We start from the raw sequence: 26,689 nt of genomic DNA on the forward strand, positions 1-26,689 counted from the left end.
GAGTTGGATTAAAAGATTTCCAAGGTCCCTTCCAACTGTGTTATTCTGTTAAAAGAGGAATTTCAACATCCTCTAAAGCTAAGACAAAGGATTGTTAAAATAGACTGAATGATGGCCAAACTGTTTTTTTAAACAAATATTTCTCAACTTTAACTTTAAGCCGTGTGGATTTCAACTGCCACAATTCCCCAGGCAGCTTTCTAGGAGTCCAAGTCCACACAGCTTAAAGTTGCCAAGGTTGAGAAAGGCTGTTCTATAAATTGATGCTGTCATAGGCAAAGCTGATCTAATGGGATACCACTAAGTTTTATAACAATGCACATAAAGAAAAATAAAAAGTATTATTAAACATTATTTTAATATTGCTTTATTTAATCAGAGATTTTTCTTGAAACTTTTAAAAAACATTGTTATCTAAGAATGTATTTCGTACATTCACTGAAGGTCCAGCTAGAAAAGAAGTTAATAACATATTTATTGGGTTGTGCAAAGCATTTGGGAAAGACATTTCATAAAGCATTTGCACCGGCAAAGCATTTCTACAATGCTAAAGCCACCCTGAGTTTAGGACAGCTAAGGCATCTTTTTGCAAGGCTGTTCCTAATTCTGTATGTGCACAGAGACAATCCTTCTGATGAGGCTGCCAGCAAAGAGAAAGTGCATGTATATAACAGTGCAGATATAGCTAGCTAGAAACTAACTATTTGCAATGAGAAAAAATCATGCAATGAGATGTCTCATCTCAGCTGTGCTGAGCAAGCAGATAAAGTAATAACTATAAGACCTCTTAATTTTTACAGTGTTTATTCGCACTATGAAAATGAACTGGCATCAAGCTAAAGCAAGAATACTCATAATGTACTCTTAAAAGAAATTATAAATACATGGGAAATATAGAATATAGACAACACAGAGAATATCCAGCAATTTACAGGATTGTGAAATTAAACCCATGGTTGGCATGCTAGTATTTTATTCTAATTTCAGTTGATTGATTTTAATATGATAAAATAAATACCCAATGAATAGAATAGAACGGAACATTACATTACACTACACTAAATGAATACATTAATGAACAATTTGAAACTGCTGCAGTTTTACAACCCTGGGCCCATTTCCTACAGAATGTTATTATTTTATTTCAAATATATAAGATATTTTCTCTTATTTTTATAGCATTAATAAAACAGATCACCATATTTAAAAAACATTTTGTTTCTCTCCTTTTCTAAATGTGGTTATTAGAACTACTGCAGATCAGATAAATACCAATGGCTCAAGAATTCATGTTAACAGAATTTATCCCACATATATTTTTACAGTTGTCGAATACATTCTAATTATTGAATTGATAAATATTCCTATAGTGTTTTAAGCAATAAATCTATCTTTTTATACATTATGCGGCATAAATTGAACTTACCAATCTTTGCATACTTTTGACATGTGTAGGACTAATAGATAAGGCCTCTTCATACCAGCGCTTGGCTTCATCAGTATTTCCCCGAAGTTCTGCTATCTGACCTCTCATGTAGAGAACATTGTGAGACATAGGAAAGAGGTTAGCAGCTTCCTGAGTACAAGCAGTGGCTTCTGCAGGTTTTCTAATTCCTATGTATACTTCAGCTGGAAACAGGAAGCAGAGAAAGAAAAAAGAATGAACAATTTCCCACAAGTATAAATGCTTTTTATCTTGCTGTCACTCAGCTTTCCAGAAAATTACTTCCAGTAAAAAAGCAGTCATAGGCAAGAAGCCATTCACGATATGGGAAAACATGTTTGCCCACTCTTTTTATGATTGATCTACCATTACTCCTTTCCTCATCAGATTATAGGGCCCCTGCCATTTTTTATAAAATATGCCTGTGACTGTAAAGGAACTGTAATCTTACAATTACTATTAGTATCAAAAGTAAATTTTCTTGCAGCACTTTAAAACATGTGCTAAATAACTAAGAGTCTCAAATAACCTGTTATGGGACTCCAGCATTTTGACACAGCTTGAAACTAGGAAATATTGCAAAAAGTATTGTCTAGCTTAACATCATACACTGTGGAAGGCTTTTTCCTTTAGAATATTTTACTTCTTAAGTTATTGTTCTTTTGCCAACTTCAAAGTCTTCTCTTCATATTAATTTTAAAAAGCATGCACGTTTTTTTATTTCTATCATAATATATATTATCATTCATTCTTGTCTCCATGAAAATGAACTGATTATTGCCTCCATGAAAATAAATAACTGAATCCCAAATATTAGTCTTATTTTAGTTAATGTTCTTTAAATAAAATAATTTTCATCAAGTAATCTAAAAATGTACTTAATCTGTCAGACAGATGCTCCCTAGTAATGTTTTTATTAGTTTTTAAATTGTTTGGTGGAAGAAAGAGAAAATAAATATGATAGAAGTTAAAAGAAAAATAACTCCCAGACCCATAGTTTGTAACAGTCAATTACTTAGGGGGGCCCAATTAATCTATCTAGTTACTGTGTTTCCCCGAAAATAAGACCTTGTCTTATATTTTTTTTGAACCCTGAAATAAGCGCTTGGCCTTATTTTCGGGGAGATCTTATTAAATGGCGGGGACCGGCTACTCATGCGTTTAAATATTTTTTGGGGAGGGCTTATTTTCGGGGTGGAGGGCTTATTTTAGTGCATGCACTAAAAAGTCCAATTGGGCTTATTGTCAGGGGATGTCTTATTTTAGGGGAAACAGGGTACCTGTATATATTTGATCATGTTGAAGCTATAAAAACAGAACTACATGTTTTGGTATCTAATTTTGATTGAAGATCAGTTATTCTGGCTCTAGTATCTTTAAAAAAAAAATCATAAAAAATATTCTAGGATAAACCGGACACATTATTGCAGAGGCCAGAAATTTAATTCATTGAAATAGCAGAGTATCTGTTGTCCCTCCAAGTAGTATCAGCAGTCCTCCCACCCCAATCAAATAATGAAAGGAATAACTAAAAATAGGGAGAGGGTGATATTTTTATTTAAGATCTGATGTCAACATTTTAAAGCATTATATAACAACTGTGATTCTTTTATATCTGCAGTATTCATGTTCTGAAATCTTTAACTTTGTTTTTAGTAAAATTATTGTTTCAATGCTGTTCTTCTCTCAGGGTATAGAGATTTTTTAAAAATGGTTTGTGCTATGGAGTGGGGTACGCATGTTGATTGCTCAAAGGGAACATCACATTTTTTTAGAACTGCATGTAATTCCTCAGATATTACTAGACTAGTTTTCTTAAGATCCCAGCTTGTAAAAATAATTTTAAAACAATGTGTGATGACCTTTTTAAACGCATATATGGAAATGGATGAAGCCTAAAAGAAAAACTTATATGCAGCTATTACAATAAATACATAACATACAAATGTGCAATATAAACAGCCGAGAATTCTAAACCCAGTTTGAATTATGTCCACATTTTATTATAGTGGTGTTAATTTTTAGAGCTATTAGAAACTGTTTTATTTCCTGTCAATGTTTTCCTTCCTCAATGTAAAAAATATGTACAACACACTCGGATTTCAATACTTTATGACTGTATTTCAACAGATGTTGCTTCTGTCCCAACACTGCTAACATCTTCTCTATGTTGTCTATCTAAGCAGGTGCTACTACTACTACCAACAACAACAACACAGCAATTATTATTGTTAATACTTATATCTTGCCTGACTCCTGATGGGTCAAGAGTCAGACCTCATCTAGGTGGTTTACAAATTGTTAAAAACATTTAAAAGCAAGAAAGCAACACAAAGGAACAAAGATGGCAGATGTAACAAACCTGGATAGGAACAAAGAAAAAGAAGAAAAGGGCTTCACTCTTTTTCACTAACAGCCTGGCCCAAGAACCACGTTCTTCAAGGTCCTTCAAAACACCAGTAAGGTGAAGAATAATTGAATCTCAGGGGGAAACTCATTCCACAAGGCAAGTGCTGCTACAGAGAAGACACACTTTCGGAAACCCAACAGATGACATCTAAAGAGCACCATCCTGCCAGATTGGATCAACCAGACAGACATTGTGGGAAACAGGCAATCCCTGAAGTAACTAGACCATATGCCATATAAGGTTTTACAGGTAGCAACCAACAATTTGAATTGCACCTGGTAATACACTGGCAACCAGTGCACTCACAAAGCAAAATGTTATATGGACATAGCAAGGCATTCCCATTACTGCCTGCATTGCTACATTTTGGATCATTTGAAGTGTCAGGATGGTCTTCAAGGTCAGCCTCACATAGATTACATTGTGGTAGTCAAGCTGTGAGGTGACGAGGGCACAAGTGACAGTCTGAACAGCTCCTGATGTAGGAAATGGTGTATCTTTGGGACACCAAATAAAGCTGTGCAAAGGCCTTCCTGGCCACCTGTTCTGCCCACCTGCCCTAAATTGCATAGTAATCTGGATTGCGAAGTTCTACCATATACAAGGCCAGAGATAAAATATCCTCAGATCTGGGTAGCCCAAACACGCACAGCATTTGGTTTTGGTTGATCAAGTTGGAAACAGATTCTCCCTGTCAAAAACTTCATAGCCTGCCTGCACTGTCGAGGGGTAGAGTCTCGACAGGCTAACTTGGCTGGCCAAGAGTTGCAATATACAACTATCATTATTGGGTATCATCATCATACATTGGGCATACTGATGTTACTGAACCCAAACTGGCAGATTACCTCACCCAGCAGTTTCATTTAGATGTTAAAAAGTAGAGGAGAATAGAATCTTGAGGTATCCTACAAAAAGGGGTCCTGGGGAACAATTTCTCTCTACCCACCAAACTGTCTCTGAAGAAAGAAGTGCAGTAAAATGGTCCCGCCGGATTCCCAACCCATGAAGCTGGCTTAGAAGTATTGAAATCCACCAAGAGCTCAAGAAGCACAAAGATAGATGCACTAAGATCCCTATATAGTATGTTATGTGGGGCATGGACATCCCCATGCTCTGCCAGTTTGTTTACAAGTGTGATCAAAGATGTCTCAGTATTAAATCCTAATATTGAAACCTAACAGAAATGTGTCTAGTTAAGCTGTTTCTTGTAGGAGTTTCACCAGCTGCAACTATCTATCTTTTCAACAACCTGCCCAGAAAGGGAAGATTGGGAACTGATTGATAGTTGATAGTTATTGAAGATTTTTGGGTCCAAGGACAGCCTCTTGAGGGTGCATCATCCCCTCTATCACAGTGATTGAAACTACAGCATGGAACCAACCGTGGGTCATCTCCTTCATTTCTTTCATGACCCAGGAGACCTGGATCCAGTAGAAGGACTGAGCTGACAGCAGAGAACTCTGTTCACCTCCTTAGGAGTCACTGACTCAAACTTATCCCAAATCATAGTATTAAATCATATTCAAGGTGCCTCAGCCTGCTTCACCAGAATCTAAAGTGCAGCGAATTGGATTGACCATCTGCCAGACAGCGTAAATAATCCTTACAATGGCCTAACAATAACTCCAAGGGGCACTCCCCCCCCCCAATAGAGACCAAGTCACTATAAATGTAAGCAGCAGAACAGCTACTGGTATTTTGCCACTCTTATTGCCACAGATAGTCCTTAATGTAGTCAGACTCACTTTCCTCTCCTTGTCCCGCCCATCCTGTTCTGTCCCATCCTATCCCATCTTTTTTTTTCCTTTTCAAAGTTTAAGCCTACTAACTTTCTTGAGGTAAATAGATATATTTTACATAACTGGAATAAATATGAAGAGTAGACAGACTTCCCACCCTTTACTCGGGCGTTAGACCGGCATCTCATGGTCTAGCGCTGCCATCACTTCGGATGGGGGGGAAGTTACTCACTCCCTCTGAAAAGGCTCGCAATCTAGGCATCCTCCTGCATTCGCGGCTGTCCTTGGTCGACCATCTGACAGCTGTGACAAGGGGGGCTTTTGCACAGGTTCGCTTGGTGCGCCAGTTGTGCCCTTTCCCAGACAGGGATGCTCTCCGTACAGTCACCCACGCTCTCTTCATCTCTCGTTTGGATTACTGCAATGCCCTCTACATGGGGCTGCCCTTGTGGTGCACCCAGAGGCTCCAACTGGTCCAGAATGTGGCCGCACTGGTTGTTATGAGGGCTTCCCGTTACTCCCGTATTACACCTCTCCTGCGCGAGCTGCACTGGTTACCGGTGGTCCTTTGGATCTGCTTCAAGGTGCTGGTACTTACCTATAAAGCCCTTCATGGCATAGACCCGGGGTACTTGCAGGATCACCTTCTGCCTGCCTCCAACCGCCCAGTGCGCTCACATAGGATTGCCCTTCTCCGGGTCCCATCGGCCAGACAATGTCGGCTGATGGCGCCCAGGATGAAGCCGTTCTCTGTGGGTGCACCGACCCTCTAGAATGGTTTACCCACTGGGCTCCGGATGGCCCCCGAACTCTGCTCTTTCCGCACTGACCTGAAGACATGGCTTTTCCAACAAATTTGCTGATCTGATGGGAGTTTTAACTAATCTTTTGGGGAGTTTAATTGAGTATTTTAGTTGTAATTTTACTGTTTAATTGTTTTATCTTTGTGAGCCGCCCCGAGTCCTTCGAGAGAAGGGCAGCATATAAATATAAATAAATTAAACTAAACTAAATTAAACTATTGCAGACCACAAACCTTATTTTGAATTCTGAATGATGACAAGCTAGTCTTTGTATTCTGTTTTGTCCACTTTTCTTGTGAATTAATTTGCCATGAATGGAGTCACCTCACCTGTCACCTTTTGATTCCACTGTGTAATAATAACAGCAACTGACGGCTAATTATATCTAGAATATCATATGAACTCCTGCCTAGCATGATTCCAGTATTATCAAATTCTGCTTTAAGGTAAATTTTAAACTGTTGGGAAAACAAATGACAGATCTCATATTCTATGTAATTTATCACTGAGGTATAATTGTGCTGTATCTTTAAATATGTGGTTAGACAAGAATAAACTTTCAAAGTCAAGATAAATGTGACAGGTTTTATTTATTTATTTGTTTGTTTGTCAAACATGTACAAGATAGCAGGTATAAATATGAACATGGACATGAATGAAAGAAATGAATACAAATAAATGGGGACAGTAGGACAGGAATGGTAGGCATGCTGTTGCGCTTATGCACGCCCCCTTTACGGACCTCTCAGGAATGGGGTGAGGTCCACGGTGGACAGTTTAAGGATACAGAAAAGCAACATATATTTGTAACTGAGTGGGAGATGAGATGAAACAATTGTCATGGAGTGGGTTTTTTAAAATGAAATCTAGGATAGCAAAAGAAGATTAGTGCAGGTAGTACTCAACTTACAACAGTTCATTTAGTGACCGTTCAAAGATAACAATGGCACTGAAAAAAGTGACATGATCGTTTTTCACAGTTACAACCTTTGTAGCATCCCGTTGATCCTGAGATCAAAATTCAGATGCTTGGCAACTGGTTCATACTTATGACCATTGCTGTGTCCTGGGGTCATGTGATCATCATTTGCAACCTTTTGACAAAGTCAATGGGGAAGCCTGATTCATTTAACAATTGTTACTAATTTATCAACTGCAGTGATTCACAACAACTGAGGTAATAAAACTGGGCAAAACTTACTTAACAAATGTCTTATTTAATAACAGAAATTTTGGGCTCAACTGTGGTCATAATTATGTGGTAATTAATAATTATTATTATTGAATTTTCAGTAAGTCGAGGACTACTTGTACTTAAATATTTTTAAGGAACTTTTTAAAATGATACTTGTCCTTTTACCTCTCTGCAAACAGGTTTTCTGTTTGTTTCTCTCCTGGATTAATCACTGTGGACAAAGATATAATGCAATTTTACTTGCGGGTTGGTGATTGTCAGTGACCAGAAACTGACTGTCAGTAAAGTAATTCCTGATTCATTATAAGCATAGAATCTCCCGTCTACTTCTCTGAATCTTTTGGGAAATATTTATTTTATAAGGTGCTGGAACAAGTTGAATATTCCATGGAACTGATGATTTTTTTCAGAAGCTCTGGAGAGTTAATGCTGGAGAAAATAAGCTTTCTTACTTTCTCCTGAAAGAATCTGATCTCCTGAAAAACTGAACACTCCTATTTCTTTTTAGCAAATTCTTCTTCTTTCAAACAAGTAACCAAGTGCAGAGTGCCAAGGACTCCACAGTCTTCTTTTTCCTCCCAGGATTTCATAGAATATAGCAATGACTTTATGACACTACAGCAGTGGGCATGGCTTGAATATTCATACATAACCCTTATAATATATTACACACACACCCACACACACCTATTGGATATTTAATGCATTTGTTTCACTGCTCTTTTTAAAGTACAAATTTAAGCCATTGTAGTTTGACAGCTTACCACTGAATTTTGATGTCACAATATTGTAGGTTTCTGAGGGTGAAACATAGGTTTCCCAATCCTGTTAATCCTCTTTGACTAGTATATTTCTAGAATCTTAGCAACTATATTAGTGATCAGCTAATGAGCTTCACGGATGAGTAGTTTAAGCTCTCCTCTCCTATCTGATTGTTTCTACTATGCCACAATATTTATTCAAAGTTTATTCAAAGTTGATGCAAGAAGAATTAGACAGGGACCAAAAAGAGCTATTTGCTGCTTTGAGTCACCAAGCCTTTTTGAATATTTATTATTTATTTATTTATTATTTAAATTTTTATACCGCCCTTCTCCCGAGGGACTCCGGGCGGTGTACAGCCACAATAAAACATATATCCATAAAATTTAAAAAACAGTTTAAAACATATTAAATAATTTGGCCCTATATTAAAAACTAAAACTCCCATTAAAATTCATTCTTAAACCAGCCCAGCCTATTGAAATAGTAAAGTCTTAAGGGCATGGCGAAAGGTACGTAGGTCAGGGATCATACGAATTTCCGAGGGCAGTTCATTCCAGAGGGCAGGTGCCCCCACAGAGAAGGCTCTCCCCCTGGGGATCGCTAGTCGACATTGTTTGACCAACGGCACCCTGAGGAGTCCCTCTCTGTGGGAGCGTATTGGCCGGTGGGAGGCTATCGGTGGCAGAAGGTGATCTCGTAAGTACCCAGGTCCTAAGCCATGGAGCGCTTTAAAGATGGTAACCAGCACCTTGAATCGCACCCAGAAGACCACCGGGAGCCAGTGCAGCTCACGCAGGAGCGGTGTTACATGGGTGCGCCGTGTCGCTCCCATAATCCCCCGCGCGGCCGCATTCTGGACCAGTTGGAGCCTCCGAGTGCTCTTCAAGGGGAGCCCCATGTAGAGAGCATGGGGCTCTCATACATACCCATTTATATGTTGGTTTACCTATCTAGATACAGACTTCTCCAATATGCAGAATCATTTTTTTAAAAATAGAGGGCTACATTGGGACTTAGAGCAGGGCTGTCAAAACTCCCAACCCACAGCTAGATGAATCATGAACTGGCCACGCCAACACCCGGTTTAGCGAAGGGGAAAAAAGTCCCGATACGTCACGTGATGCCACTGTGACAACATGAGTTTGACACCCCTGACTTAGAGGAATCACATCGTCCATTACAAAGAGAGAACTGTCACTCATGTGAGCTGCCCAGCATCAGTGAGAATTGGGCAACCTACAAGTTTATTAGATGATGATGATAATGATAGTATCTGCCCTGGTTGTTTCTTTATTGAAACAAAGCACAATGGCAGCAGAATTAAGAATTACAGTAATTAACAAATATAATAAATTTTCCTTGTTTGTTATTATTAATATGCTCTCCTAAATTGATGACAATGAAGTAACAGTACAATGATCAATATATTATATGCTAGAAAAAAATCAAATATGTTAATCTTAGAATAAGAATTTGATGCTATTTTCTTTATTCGTATCTATACCACAGAAAGTCATGTCATTCTTTTTCTTTCTTACTTTTTTCTTTTTATTTTTTGAGCTTTTTTCTTTTTCTGTTTATTTATTTATTAAATTTACTTGCTGTCCAACTTGATCTTTTAATCTTGTATTTTTTTAAAAAATCAGTTAGTTATATACAATATATATATAAAATAAGGTAATCCTTTTATGCTTCAATGAAGGAAACAAATCATAGAGTGTACATGTATTCTGAAAAACTTTCATGTTATAATATTGGTGTTTCAAAAGAAAAATATAGACGTTTTGATAACTCTAGGTTATATTTTCAATTATACTCCTCCCATGATTAACAAAATTTGAATGCATGAATTCAGCATTAAATCCAGAATTTACTAATATATTTTTTAATACACAAAATAATGTTAAATTTATAACACCTAACAGATGAAGAAACGTTACTGTTTACAAATCTATTTCTGGGCATAATTCAAAGGTTGGTTTTCACTGATTAGACTGCAGTTTTCCATACAAATCACCCTGTTTTAAGCTGTTTGGCAAAGGCCTTCTTTCTGATCTGCCAACCGAAATTAAGATGTTGGACTGAGAGCACAAAGGTCCAGGTTCTAGTTTATTAATGGCCATGGAAAGTCACTGGGTAACTCTAGGCCACTTACTCTCTATCAGTCCAACTTATTTTTCAGACATTTGCTGTTGTGGGAGGGGGGGACCAGGAGAGAACACTATGTGCATTGCCGTAACCTCTTATTTACAAAAGGTAGGATATAAATCAAATAAAAAATAAACATAGTAGAAACCTGGCAAGAAGGATGTCTTCTCAGCAACCCTTGTCAGAAAAGTACATCTAGTTTCCTTGTTGAAGATGTTCCAGCCACTGGTTAGCAAAGTATTTTAATTTCAACAAATGCTGGTTCCTACTTGCTACCTCCATTTTAAATGAACAATATATTTAACAGAATCTTTTACTGATGTCTCTGCTCTGTTTTTATGTTTTTAACTTTGTAAAACACCATTAAGTTAAAGGCAAATGAGATTCAAGTCTCCAAGGATTACAGGTGGATAAAACGGCTATTCCACATGAAGAATTCATGGAGCATTCTGGATTGCTTGTACTACTAGGACAATACATTTAGCTTCTCAGAAATAATTAGTTATGCCCAGCAACCAGTTGGTAAAGGCCGTCACAGGAAAGGCAAAAATATGTTTGCTGTCATAGGAGTGGAAGGGAATAATACTTTCATAGAAAGCATTACTATAAACCCTGTCACTCTGGAAGTATTTAAAAATAGTGTTTAACAGGATTTAAGATAGGGAAAAACTAAGAGGTCTAATTACCAAATGCTCATGGTCCTTTTAGGTCCTAGAGCAGGTTTCTTTATATATTTATAAAACAAGCAGGTTTCAGCTTTTTGCCTAACTTGTGTACATAGATATAAAATGATACAAAATGTTTATATTTGATCAGCACCAGTAACTGTTTTATTACTTAGCACCCATGGTAATCTAATCAATCAATCAATCAATCAATCAATCAATCAATCAATTTGATACAGGTAGTTGTCAAACTTACAACCATTTATTTAGTGACCGTTCAATAGCAATAGCACTTAGATTTATATACTGCTTCGCAGTGCTTCTACAGCCCTCTCTAAAAAATTTTTTATGTAAAAATTACATAATATCCATAATCTATCATCCATCTATCTATCTATCATCTATGTATCTATGCATCTATCTACCTATCATCTATGTATCTATTTAGCTAGCAAGCAAGCTAGCAATAGCATTTTTACTACCTTCAAACAAGTATAAATGCTCCACTCTTCCACTTTAACAATCCTTGAAATGATATTATTATCTGAAGTGGACTAATGGGAGCCCTTACTTAGCTTCACAAAGTCCATTATTTCACATTAGCTCAACGTGAACTGCCTAATGTAAATATGCATAGATGGGCCTGCCTTTGACAGAGTAGATACCTGATTAATCATCTATTGCCTTACCAGTTCCAACTGTTAATCGGGGATTGCTTTTATTTTCCCACACACTATTCTCTTTAGAAAGCTAATAAGTATTAGCTTACTAGTATTACATATCATTTCTAGCATACTATATCAAAAATAGCATTTTTGAAATTAGACTATTGGAGCTCCTGAATATATATACTGGTAGCTATTACTCATAGGAGAGAACATTTTTGTCCTGTCTGCAGTGATCAATTTTATATAAACCTAAATTAGCCAAGCATTAAGATATGGCCAGAAATTCTTTCTAAAATTCTCAATTAAACTACTAATTTATCCCCATAAAACATATATATCCTCCCCAAAAATTCTCCCAAAACTATTTTAGTGATTTTTATCCTTTGATGCATTTTGAGAAAACACTTTAAAAGATACATTTTTCAGGTGGCATTTATCTTTTCTGCCAAAGCTGCTGCTTTCTGTCCCAACTACATATTTCTTGAGTAATGCCATTTTAAAGTTCATGAAAATAATGTCACACCTAATTTTCAGTGTGACATCTTACATTTCCATGCCTTAACATCTTCTGGCCAGCGGCTGGGGAAAAAATCAGGGAGAGTCAACCTTCTGACAAGCTTGTTAAATACTAAATGCTCCCTTCTTCTAATCCGCAGTTTTCATAAATTAAGCATTGCTGTGTTCTTGTCTTCAAATGAATCAAAATGCCACATTCTGAAAAAGCATCCTTCTAAGCAGCGTTTTTATGCTGACATCCAATAAAACATTCTGGCCTGCCGAATGCAGCAAAGAGTTTCCAGGGGCTAATAGGGAAGAAGAAACAACTGCTCTGTCCCATTACCTGCATGAAGCCAGATCTGAGCCAAAGTCATCCAAGGATGCAGAGGACCCTGCTTTGGAGTACTACTCTGCAAAGATGAAGCCACCTCTGATAGTGCCTGCTCCACTCTAGAGGCTGCTATTGATGTCGCATGGACCGAACCTATGAAAGGAATGACAAGTAATTGATTTCAGGAGAAAGGGACAAAGATGCAAGCTCTCACATGTAGGTTCTAAATTCTTCATTTTAACTCTGTGTAAGGTAAAACTGTTATAAATCCCCAAAACCTATACTTCAGGGCACATGTAAGACTTTTTAAAAAAAACTTCATTAGGAGGTTAGTGCTGGTGAACCTATGTTAAAAGGCTACTAGTGGAAATGACAAATGAGACTGGAGCAGCCATTGGGAAACACAAAGGTTTTTAGCTGTCAAGTAGAAGTGAGTAAATTTGTGAGTACACAAATGCTAAGGCCCAGAGGGTGTGCAATAACACTGTATGATAATTTCGTTTACTTGCTCTTTAATGCAAGTCTTTGTGATTTTTTTCCCAGCAAAATGGATAATTTGATAATTAAGAGTGAAAAAAAAAAACCAATGTATTACACGGGAAGTAGCCTCAACGTTTCCCTTAAAAGAAATCCAATGGCATAAATCAGTCATTCTCAACCTGTGGTCCGTGAAACCCTGGGAAGCCACAATATTGTCACAGGGGCTCCATGAAGGCTTGAAGAAATGCTATGATTTAAATCTTGGGTTAAGTCTTTCTGGTCCGGGGCTATGGTCTGGGGCCACGAAAGGTATTTAAAGGGGGTCTTTAGTGAAGAAAAGGTTGAGAACCATTGGTATAAATTATAAAGTTCACCTATCAACAACACTAGCAGCAGTTAGAAAAGTAAACAAAATGGACAGTTCATCCAAAATGAGTTGGAGTATATAAAAAAGCTGATTCAGAGCTATTAGATCTTGATATCACCTCATTTGTTACCATTTGTCAATTTTTTTTAATGACTAATCATATTTCAGTGCACAAGATAGTGCCAAATTATCATCAGCTCTCACAATGCATGTAGAATATAGAAATTTTTGCTGCAGTTTCTAATTATGTAACAGACTTAGTACATCTCTTTAAATGTTCATGGCACTTATTAGATTCTACAAGTATAGCACATAGGCACATTCCAAAAAAGCTTAGGTTGCCAAAGAATTTAAGTGAAAAGTGAAGTAAGAAGAAAACAAAGATAAATTCCTTCTTTGTTGAGCTATGGCAATCTTATCACCTTCTCTGGTTTTCTTGATGGGAATTTTGAAACTAAATTTACCGTTTTTCTTCACAAAGTAATGGTATATGTTTACGGATAGTTGTATTAGACACCACAGACTAATATGTCTGGCTGGAGTTATTGGCTTTCTTGTCTGAGTCATACAATCAGTCATGGCAAGTGCTTTTGATTTTTGTCTTTTTAGCTATATGCAGCTGAAACTGTTCCTTACATTCATTAGGGGAAAACATTATCCATTTAGTTTCTGTTTGCTATACAATTGGTTAAGGTAGAAGAGGTCTGTAATATTCAAGACTGAAACATGCAGCTTCCAAAGAAATGCTGCAGGAATTTCATCCATACTTCATGTATTCCTTTCAGGTTTTTAAAAATATATTTCACACTCCTACATCCGGATCTTACATAAATATATCTGAAAGTCAGCAACATTTATTTCAACAGAACTGACTTTAATAAATGTGGTCAGGGTTAATCTTAGAGATCAGCACTGAGGGAGGACTTTTCACATATATTCAAGAGCTTTAATTCAAAACCTGTTCTTACACAGTATATTTTCAGGACTTGATCATCTTGTTTTACTCAAGTTCTTTCTAGCTAATAACGTGGTACACAAAGGGGGCATTAAAAAAAAGTCAAGATGCTGGCTTTCCTTCCTTCACATGCCTTATATTACAACTCATATAAAAAGGGAGGTAGGGCTTAAGCTGTACAATTGCAGCCACATTCTTGGGACACCTCCCTATGGTGAATTGCCACAAACTGCCTCCTGTATTTTGGAAAGTCTCTGGGCCTTTGAAAACTTTTTAGGCGGGCAGAGGGCATCTGTTTTCCACTTAAGCACTATGGATCTTAGTTACCACATACTTTAGGCTTTTCATATATATTGAACAGGAATATTGAAAAAGGGACAGCTAGAAAAGGAGAATGAGAAAGACTGACATATTTGTCCTGCTCAACAGCATTTGAACCTTATACTATTACCAACATTAATTCAAGTAATAAGATTTCCCTATGACTAGGTAACCCTAACCCTAGTTATCCTTCTCCACATTGATATTTTATAACGCTTAACTACAATTAAGGCAAGAAAGGGTAGAAAGATGGGAATATTTGTTCTAAAGGCTCTCAAATATATTATCCCAACTCATGGCGCTCCCATGTAACACCTCTCCTGCGCGAGCTGCACTGGCTTCTGGCGGTTCTCTGGGTGTGATTCAAGGTGTTGGTACCACCTTTAGAGCGCTCCATGGCTTAGGACCTGGGTACCTACGAGACCGCCTTCTGCCACCAAGAGCCTCCCACCAACCAGTACGCTCCCACAGAGAGGGGCTCCTCAGGGTGCCATCGGTCAAACAATGTTGATTGGCGGCCCCCAGGGGGAGAGCTTTCTCTGTGGGAGCACCTGCCCTCTGGAACGAGCTCCCCCCGGAGATACGGAGGATTCCGGATTTACGTACTTTCCGCCGGGCTGGCCTAACTTCTCCAATTGCTTAATTTTAATTTTAAAAGGGGTATTTTAATTGTTGGGCCAAAATTGTTTAATATGTTTTTTAAACTGTTCTTAAATTTTTGTATTCTGTGTGTTTACCTTTGGCTGTTCACCACCCTGAGTCCTTTGGGAGAAGGGCGGTATATAAATTTAAATAAATAAAAATAAATAAATAAATAATAAATTACCAACTGTATTTATAAGCCAGGACTGTTATGTTTACAATTTACACTGGTATACTGTATACTCTCAATTTCTCTAACATTGTAACCACACATTCTTGACACACAAAACATCTATTGTTATTTCAATACTATACTATTCTTTTATTTTTTGACAGACATGTATATAAATTTGGCCCAATAAGCAGATTTGTACAAATTTTTACAATTGAAAATGTGTATGTTTAAATATGCAAGATCAATAGCTGGTAAGCCACAGGTCCTATGAAGAGCCTACAAGTTCACTCCCAAACAAACAAACATACAAACAAACATTTATTTCTGGCCTCTCTTACAGAGTTGCAGTAATGAAAGAGGAAAAATCAGAATGGAACCAATTGAGGACTGATTATATAATCCAGACAGTCTGGTGTACCTGGATGCATATATCTATATATAGTTGGAAACAGTCCCAAACAGTGGTTGGATAGAAATTTATGGAAATCCAACATAGCTTGAGGTATGTCAAAACCCTAAACTTCTATTCTACACCTTAAAACGGATTTGAAGAAAAGGTTGGAGAAGATAGTACTGGAGTATTATTTAATATTTTATCTTATATCTATTTGAGGAATTATTACTGTTACTGAGATACCACTGCATTCTCTTGGACATGGCCGTGCATCAGAATGAATGAATTATTTTAAATTCCTTTAATTAAACAAGAATATGCCATAATTTGAAAAAATAATATGGAAGCTTGTCACTGTGAAAAGGTGAATAATACTGAAATTGTAAGAATTTGGGAAGACAGGTGGTTTTGTTTTCGAAAAGTTAGGTAGAAGGAAAAAAGAACAGTTTCTGTTCTACTGTGCCCCTGTCCTTGATGGCTTATGAGAAATAACATTGTTTTAAAATGAATTTATCACTATTTCCAGAGGCTCTTTCCTTCCTTGCTACAAGATGAAAAGTTACTTTTCAATTAAATGTCATGATAATGTTTTAGTTTAAAAGATGAAAATAATTGGAATTAAGCAAAACCATGCAATGTAAAAACATATTAAAATCCACATGCACATAAATTAAAACAGAAAGAAAAAGCAGGCTTCAAAGCATGTAGAAACACCAAAATGTGGAGCATGCAGAGATCTGTATGCCAGTGCAAGCAAATCACTGTCTAGACTAAGAGACAGTATCTTCTGCAGGACTAGATAAAATAGACATATGTACTTATGGACAAATCTGATATGACTTTATTTCAACTGCACATCTCTCACTCCCAATATATTAAAATGCTTCTGGATTTTTTTGAAAATAGGTGAAATAGAAGTGAAACTTTGGCTTTCTGCTCTATCAATTATTAATATTATTTGTTCCATGAAATTTTTCCATGAAACTCAACAATTAATTAGGCACAAATCGAACTCAATATAATAAACTAATAGGATCAGAAAAGGTAGCTAAAAGTTACAATGTATTAAAGATTTCAGATCACTTGTAAGTATCAAACAAAAATAATTTTCTTAAAGAACTGTAGTTTTAAATTTTTGGCTGCTTAAATTTTTGAATTTAGATTTTTTTTCTTGATTAGCTTCGTTTATTCCTATTAGCTAAGGAGCTAGAATGTCATTCAACTTCCAACTGAGCTGGAAAAATCACTGCAATGATACATAAATATGGCTGCTTATAAAGTACATCAATGACTATCCAAGGATTAACTCCTTTATCCAAAATGTATTCATGTGGAGCCCTCCAGAAATTAATACTGCCTCTTTAATAACTGAAACCAAGTGACTAGATAAGTGCATTCAGATCTCATAGGATTACAGCCTCGGGGTAACTTGAATGGGTCTAGAGCAACAGCCTTGCTTTGCACAATGTCAACTTCCATGGCGAATGGACAACATTTACATTCTGTGGTGAAGGGAGAGTGTTACTACTAAATCTTTAGAAATTTAATAATAGACCTATATAGTAAATGCTACTTACAAACTGAAAAAAGGGAGAAAAAACCATGAAAGTAAGCATCTGGAGGGTTGCCTTTAAACAACAGATCAAACCACAAATTAAAATCACAAAAAAATAACAGCTATAAAATAGAATTACACAAATGCAATTACACTTCTGATAACCTTCAAACTGTAAGCCAGTTTTCTTGTTTTCCAAAGGATTTTGAACATTGCACATATGGACTTCAAATCAGACAAAATTTTAATAGTGATATTGAAGTATTTAAGTTATTAACCCTCTTTCAGGCCACATTAATATACTGTACAAATGCAACATAGAGAAACAATAAATACATTTATTAAAAAGCCAGAGAGGACTTGGACCATTTTTATTCATCTGAACTTAAAGGGAAAACACTGTTGTGCTACACAAATCACATGATGGAAACTAATTAAGGAGAGAAACAAGCTAGAACTAAGGTGAAATTTCCTGACAACTAGGACAATTAATCAGTGGAACAACTTGCCTCCAGAAGTTGTGGATGCCCCAACACTGGAAGTTTTTAAGAAGAGATTGGACAACCCTTTGTCTGAAGTGGTGTAGCGTTTCCTGCCTAACCAGGGAGTTGGACTAGAAGACCTCTGAAATCCCTTCAAACTCTTTTTCTGTTATTCTGTTACTTTCAGGACAAGGCAGAATAGAATCTAACAAGGAGAATACACATTTAACCCTAACAGGGCATTTTTTTTACAGAGTTCAAATGATTACTGAGAATTTCATAGGAGCTGGATAATTTGCAGCTCACTTCTAAATTAGTGTTTCTTTATTATTATTATTATTGTAAAAGGACCTTGACTTATTGGCTACCCTAAATTAAAATATTTCAACCTACTTGGACTACAATTTATAATACTGTTTTGGTGTCCAATAGTGTTATGAATTCAAAACAATTATTTTGCACGTATGCAAATTCACTTCTAAATTGGTCAAAACTGTTTAAAACACAGAACAATTCATTTTAAACTTAAAAGCACTGTTTATAACTCAGAATGGCCCTTTTCTGAATTCAAAATAATTTAGATTTGAAGCATTTACGTATTATTATTATTTTTTAAAAATGAGACTATCTACTAAATTTCTTAGTCATTAGTATTTGTTGAAATAAAAACAAATTTAATTTCTTTAGTTTTCAGGAGAAAAGTAATCCCAGAAATGTTCAATTTACACTCTTAATTTAATTAATTCTTATACATGATCACTCATCCGATGAAGCTCAGTTCTGATACTTATCCTTTACAAAAAATAGCTCTCTAATTACAGATTATAACAATATTCTGAACTATATCATTTTAGATTAGAGAGGAAAATCTGAAATCCTTCTTTTCAATGTTTCCCCATTTAAAAACTAAACACAATAACCACAATAACTGCTGCATGTGAGAAATCAGCATGATGAAAATTGACTGCATAGTATTCTTAAAGGTATGTTTTCTTTATTTTTGGACTTGCAGACTCAAGTGGTATGGTTAGAATTCTTCCATATCAGTTTATTATTTTCTTATATGTAATGCATTTAAGAACTGCAAAATGTTTTAATGAAGAAAATGCATTAACAAAATGTACGAATAAACAGGCAAATGGGAATAGCAAAAGCATTGATATAAGTGCACAAAAACTAATAATTCAAAGTTCATTTGAATACAACAACATGATTTATATACATCTGCTAACCACTTACTAACCTCTGTCATTTATTTCTATCCTAGAGATGATTTGTTCATGTTTCTTTAGTCAAATGAACAGATTAAATCAATTTTAATAGCTCATCCTCAAATCTTGCCAGGATAACATGGATGAAATGTCCAGGAATGAAAATTATTACCAATTATATTTAAAATGCTTCAATCAGTTTTATTATTTCGAATAAGAAACTATCAAGTAGTAAAGCTACTAAAAATGTAGCATCTAAAAGCAATTTAAAGGAAACCTCTGTGTTCGTAATCATGCAGGAGATACTCCACTTTATGAAAAGATGCAGCATAAAAAAACAACAAAACAATGCTGTCCCTCTCTGCCAATTACATCAAACAAAACTGACACATTTGGAACAAGCAAATTTAAAATTTGCTTCCCATTGTAGCACACTGGGTTTTTGACACGGTGCATCCCTTAAATCTTAATCCCTAATATAAGAGCTTTTCCAGATTTATATTTTGCATGTTTTGAGTCACAGCAAAAATATTGTGTCTTTCTATCTAAGCTTTTATTAACAAAATGGCCCTCAGATCTATCAGTTGGAATTAGATGCAGTGTTTTCAGTAATGGGCACAACAATTTCTCTTTTTGCATGCCATTAGATCTGAGAACCAACCCTAATAAAGCAGATGGTTAGAAATGCTGTGCTAGCAGGTGCCACTGGCCAGAGCAATAGCTTATGCCAACACTTGCTCTATCTTATCAAGAAGACAATGGAGCCCCCTAGTGGATTCTTTAAAGTAAAGCCTTCCTAGCTGCTAGATGGGAAAGCCAATTTGAGAGGGTATCTAGTTGAATCCACTCAATGCTCTCAAATGCCTTGGTGATAAACCTTTTTTTAAAAACTTCTTTTTTAAAAAAGTCAAATACGTAATCCATAAATTGTATTTATGCCAAATTGCAAATTTCAGTGCAATTTGTGCTTAGCAGTTAGAGATTATCAGAAGCACCAAAAGAGCAAGCTAACACCTATCATCAGAAAGAGGAAATCTGTTTACAGAATGAAGGTTCGCAGGGCCCAGGAACGTGGTCACAAGATGGATTGGCTGCATGGGGCCAGACAAAGGAATCAGTTTTGGGAGGTGAGTGAGGAGACTGAGGAGACATAAACAGGTGGAGGAGAGATTCTGTCCTTGAGAGAGATGAAGATGTAGAGGAATCAGAAGCTAAAAAGTGAAAGAGAAAAATTATAAAGAAAATGCCAAGAATAAAATATGAATGGATAAATTAATGGAGGCCAGGAAAGAAAGAAATGTATAGCCCACTTAGCTATTATTAAATGGAGATGGAAATATTTCCACACAGAAAACACTATTATTACAGAATTATAGCAAGTCAGAGATAAAATTTAAAATATATATTGAAAGGAGCAAGGAAGGGGGAAAAAACAAATCAATGTACTTTAGCAAGACAAATGAAAATATTTCTTTAGCTATGCTATTTAATGAGAGATAGAAACACACATTCAATCCTGAAGTTAATACATCTCTTTCTCACTGGGTAACTGTCTGCAAGGTTTTTTAAATTACTATTATATTTGACTGACAGCAGACATAATAAGACTATTTCATAAATGTCCTAAAGAACAAGATAATAATATATCAGCTGAAAAGTGTTTTTGTTGATATACTTCTGTCTCCGATTCTGCACAACATCAACTTAAAACTAGCTTTTCTGTTTTAATCCTTTGGTTCTGCCCAGCAACTTAGAAAAAAAAGCAGTCAAACAATTGCTTCATTTTGTCTAAATTAACCAGACAACACTATTGCCTTTAAGCAATTAACATTCGCTTATAATTCAGATGTTATGATTGAGTATGACTTCCCCTAATTTATTTGTGCCAGTATTTATTTATTAACAAAGGCTTATATGCCAGTCAATTCATTCAGATCTCTTATCGTTTATATTTCCTTCTTTTTGTAAGAGTTAAAATAAAGAAGTGGTATACATATACCAGGCTACAGGATAAAATAATAATAACAACAAAAGTTACTAAGAAAGAGTCCACTGAAGACTAAGTATCCAAACCTTACGTTGCAAAGTATGTGGGAAACTTTTCATAGTTAATTTATCTGGATTCATTAAATCCAGATGGTACCACCAAGACTCGCCCTGTCCAATGGTAATTTGCAGATGCTATAGACCAGTGGTGTCAAACTGGTGGCCCGCGGGCCGGATGCATCACACATAGGCCACACCACTCCAGTTCCGCAATGGGGAAAAATGTCATGAAACGTCACGTAACAACAACGTGACGCAGCAAGTTTGACACCTGTGCTATAGACTAACATCACTATTATTTGCAGCCACCATTTATTTCTCAATGCAACAACTGTCTGTAAAATAGTATCATTCATGTAATTTTACTATATGTAATAAAATATAAATTGTAATCAATTCAATTATCTAGATAAACTGAACCAAGCTGTGCCCTACTGTAATCTATAGGGTTTATAAATATTCCAATTGGTGCCAATCCGGCTCCTTACCTCCTGAGATTTTACTTTTAAAAAAATAACAAATTTGCAGCAGATATGCTGTAAAACAAAATAAGAGTGCTTTTATGCCCCCAATGTGTTGAAAAAGCTACATTCAAAAATAAACAAAAGAAAATGAAAATCAATAGGCAGTTTGGAAGTACGCCTATCTTTTCAGGAAAAAATTCTCAATAAAAAAATATGATAAGAAGTAGCCTAAAGGAATGACAGCTAGAGATAACGAAAAACAACAACAGCAGCAACATGGCAATAATTTTACAAAGAATATCCACGGTATATTCTCAACATTTGAAAATTTGTACCATTCTACAAAGGATTAAGAATCCTTGTACTAATAAAATGCTATTATTAGATGAAATCTGGCTCCTTTTAGATCTGTAGGGGATTAAAAATTCCCTGGAACAATTTTGAAGAAGTAAATGCACACAGGGGCATATACATATAGAGAGCTCAATATACATCTGAAAGGCTATTTGTATGATCCTGCATAAAGTCCCTTGGAAATTAACCTTTCAACAAAAAGAAAACTTAAAGCCAAAATATGCAACATTCTATATTTTACTCTAACAACTTAGAATTAACTTGTGAAACAAAATAAATAAATAAATCATATTTTGAACCATCTTGTAACTAAATATTTAGACATAACCTAATACTTCAAATCTTTTTGATACAAAATTTAATATAAAAAGGTAATGAAGTGTCTTATTTCAAGGCTTATCTTCTATAAATCCGTGTATATGTCACAGCATTTACGAAGATTGGGGTAAATATCCCTGAGTTCCTAAGTTAAAACTTAGGTCCTAAGTTTTCTTGAGACGTGCATGTTGAAGATCTAATTACATGACAACATTCAAACAACTTCAATTAAATAGAGAGTAGAACACATAGCTATCACATAGATAAACAGCACTGGTAGGTATTTTATCACTCTGTCTGTCTATCTATCTTTCAAATTTATATAGTTTCTCAACTCATAAAAAGCAATTCTGTGGCATACAACAAAGGACTACAAACAATAAATATATAAAAACAAGTCATTGTTAAAATATAAAACAGATATTAAAAATAACATTAAAAAAAAACAGCACAGCCCCAATGAAGAAACCATTGTAAGTTTTTATTGATCTTTTGGGACTCCAGATCTGGTGACAAAGCCAGGTCTTGAGGGACCTCCTGAACATCAACGGGGATGAAGCTAGCCCCACTTCAGGGAGGGAGGGAGAATGATCCATTAGACAGGCACCATGGTAGAGAAGGTCTGACACCAGGGACCCACCAAGCAAAGATCCCTGGCAAATAAAACCCACAGCATACCTATTTTATCAAATCTGATGGCATGGGCAGAGGTAATTGGGAAGAGGCCATCCCTAGATAATCAAGGTCGCGTATCAAGAAGAGATTTAAAGGTGAGAACCAGCACCTTCAATTAGATCAGAAGTAAGCTGACAACTAATGCAGCTTGGGAACAGAGGTATACTGTGTGCTTTTTTGGAAGGACATATACCTGGGCCGTTGCATTCTGCAACAGCTGAAACTTCTGGATACTCCTCAAGGACAGCATTACATAGTCCAATCAGGACATGACTAAGGCATGAGTGACTCTGAGCAGAGCTTCTTGATCTGGGAATGAGTACAAGTGAAGCACAATACAAGCTATGAAAAGGTCCTCATAGCCATGACTGTCATCTGATCTTCAAGGAGTCACGAATCCAGTAGGATCCCAGATTATGCAGTACATGGGGCAGTACAACTCCATCCAGCCTAGTTTTCAAAGTGGCAGGCTCCAAACCCAAAGCTACTCGGTCTTGCCAAGCTGAAGCCTGTTTTTCCGTATCCAGACCTTTACGATTTCCAGGCATAGGGATAAGATGTTCACAGTAGCACTAGCAATAGCACTTAGACTTATATACAACTTTACAGTGCTTTATAGCCCTCTCTAAGCAGTTTACTGTCAGCATATTGCCCCTAACAATCTGGATCCTCATTTTACCCACCTCGGAAGGATGAAAGGCTGAGTCAACCTTGAGCCTGTTGAGATTTGAACTGCTAAATTGCAGGCATCCAGCAGGCAGCAGTTCAAACCACTGCACCACCACTGCTGATTATCAGTATCAGTTAATTTAGCACGGGCAGAGACATAAAATTATATACTGATGATACCTCACCCCATGGCAGTGGATGAGATACCCATATAGATTTTAAATAAGGGAGGAGAACCATATCCTAGAGTACCCCACATAGTAGGGAGCTGAGTATCACTACTGTCTGGAATTGGTCATGGACAAAGGATAAACTAGCATAAAAATGGCATCTCCTGACAATTTTCTGTGTGCTCTGCATTTCGGATGTTTAATGTCTTGTTTTTATGAACAACTGCAGTCAGGTAATTAGAGGGAGAGGGAGAGAGGGAGGGAGGGAGAGGTATCTATATGTGAACATAATGCAGAAAGTGATTTTATTTTTGAAATCTAAGGATTCATCTTCTATTCCATATAATATTACTATTTCAATCATTTATATTTATGTGGGTAGAAAGATTACTTCCTAAACCTATGGCAAATAAATTATTACATTGAAATAACAAATTTTTACGGGTATTTTGCTAGCCGAACACAAACAATATGAAAAAATAAAATCTTCAAAGAATGGGAGAGTTGTTAGAACAAATAATGTAGGATACATAGGGTTAGGGTTATTAAAAGAATGGAACTTGGAAGTGTGATCCTGCCAAAATCCTTATCTGAAATGCAGAAACGGTTACATTGGATTTGGCCAAGAGGCATTTAATAACAACAGTATTTCTGTTTTCATCCTACCAAGCCTTGCTTGGTAGATTCTGAAATTAAATGACTTTATAGCAACAACAATTTTGCTTCAAAATGAAATTTATCATCCAGATTACCTAGAAAGATTTAAGTGGAGATTTAAAAATGAAGAACAAGTAACCTGATACACTCAAATGGATTGTTTCTTCTAAGAATATATGTAAAAAACCTGAAAATTTACTGTGTAACTGTTTACATCCTATCTTGCAAAGAAAACACATAATTGTGTCTGACATTTTGATGACAACAGAATGAATATTCACCTGTTTCAGGATCACTGAAATCTGGGAGAGTGATTGTATTGAGCTGTCGCCTGTCAGCAATGGCCCTGTCCAATAAACTGCTGCCACGTCCAGAATCACTGTAGGAAATAATGCAATATATTAATACTTTAAATCATTACAAAAGAATAATGAGGTCTGTACATCATGTCTTTGTGTATGTGTATTATATACTCTGTGTGTGTGTGTGTGTGTGTGTGTGTGTGTGTGTGTGTGTGTGTGTGTAGCTATGCTGTTTGAAAGCATTTGAAACCAACATTGTCTTTTACATATTCACCTTTCTATTTCTGAGACTTCTGAAGTAGTTGAAATTCAGCCGTTATAAAATGTGTTGTTTTTATTTGACTGTTAACGCACACACTCTCTCTAACACATATTTTTCTATAGGAAAGCAAGGCTACTTAGTGCTGCTAATGCAGCAACAATGTTATTGACAAATGATAAACGCTAAAAAAGTATGACAAATTCTGGTTTCTTCGTGCCTACTTTAAATTGTAAAAAGGACATCCTAATTTTTCATCCTGGCAATTTCCTCTTAGTGAAATTTCTACATCCATTTTCAAGTAACGCCTTCTATGCAGAGAATAAAACTACTTCCTTTCTTTGTTCAGCTGCTATAAAAGAAGTATAAAACATTCTGCAAGACACTGAAGTAGGGTTGCTGGACACCTAATTCCATGTGCAATGAATGATGCAATTACAATAATCCACAGGAAACAGAAGGGAAACCTTTCTTGGTCCATTTCATCAAGCAGTAAGTATTTTATTAATCAGCACACATTTCCTAGAAACTGCTGCATTAGTCAGCTCCTTGTTACATGTGCCCAATATTAATAATGAAAATAATGAAGCTAACAGTTATTCATCTCTTTTGGATACTTGGCTGCATGGTGCAGGGAGATCTGCTTGCCTTGTTTTTTCTAATTTGGTACACCTCACATGAGTGATAGGAAGGAAGAGATATTATTAGCCAGAAACATATGCTAGACCTGTTTCAAACACAGTCCATTCTGAATATGTATACCTGGTATATAAAATCATTACAATAAAGTTACGAAGGCTGCTGCTATGTAAATAATTTTTATTGTCTAATGGCATCCACAACTGACTTTCCTAAGGTATAAAAGCGTGTTTGTTCTGGCCAGATCTTCGTTTTCATACCTACAGTATGTCCCTCTAAAAAGGGTAGCCCAGTTATCCTTAGTAACAACTTAGCTGCTCTAGTGCACAAAGCATGTAGTGAATGACATTGACTTGGCTTTCTATTTTTAAAACATGAGTGATGATCCATTAATGAGGAAGCCTTTTATTATGTAATGCATGTTTTATGGGACTGTCATGTCGATTTATTTACAAATTTCAACTCATAGCTAATCTGCTTACAGGTGGAGAGTATAATCCATCTATTGAATGAATGGGGCCATACATTTTTATCTTTCCAATGTTGCAATATCAGTCTTTTGGATATAGTAAGGGCACAAATAACCCAGTTACATTGTCCAGTTGTCATATTTCATGTAATAGGTATGTAATTCAAGAGAATACTATCCTTCAAAAATATTAGTTTTTGTCACACTGTCATAATCCACTACTTTCTCCCAAATTAAGTATAGGACATGGTGAAAACATGTGTTTTAACAAAATATTATATTTATTACAGCTCCAACAGAATGCTGTCTTAGACAGACCTTTTACATTCAAATATAGAGGACTCCAATAAATTCTAAGTTATTAGAATAGAATAGAATAGAATAGAATAGAATAGAATAGAATAGAATAGAATAGA

At 36.0% G+C, this 26,689-nt stretch overlaps 1 protein-coding gene across 4 annotated transcripts in view; it reads right to left on the reverse strand.

Annotated features, from left to right (window-relative positions):
* Positions 1–26,689, reverse strand: part of TTC7B (tetratricopeptide repeat domain 7B) — a 108,506-nt gene that overhangs the window by 21,987 nt on the left and 59,830 nt on the right. For 2 of the 4 annotated variants that reach the window (XM_070941276.1, XM_070941300.1), the window contains 5 exons: positions 24,886–24,983; positions 20,295–20,462; positions 17,581–17,631; positions 12,682–12,822; positions 1,427–1,629 (listed from right to left, as the gene is read on the reverse strand). In XM_070941276.1, the coding sequence (XP_070797377.1) occupies positions 1,427–1,629; positions 12,682–12,822; positions 17,581–17,631; positions 20,295–20,462; positions 24,886–24,983 (661 nt within the window). The remainder of the gene's footprint in view (positions 1–1,426; positions 1,630–12,681; positions 12,823–17,580; positions 17,632–20,294; positions 20,463–24,885; positions 24,984–26,689) is intronic. The other 2 variants (XM_070941283.1, XM_070941291.1) reach the window with 2 other exon arrangements.

This window comes from Pituophis catenifer, unplaced genomic scaffold (assembly GCF_029215685.1).
Source record: "Pituophis catenifer annectens isolate HBS135680 unplaced genomic scaffold, rPitCat1.0.hap2 SCAF_1, whole genome shotgun sequence".
NCBI classification, from domain to species: Eukaryota; Metazoa; Chordata; class Lepidosauria; order Squamata; family Colubridae; genus Pituophis; species Pituophis catenifer.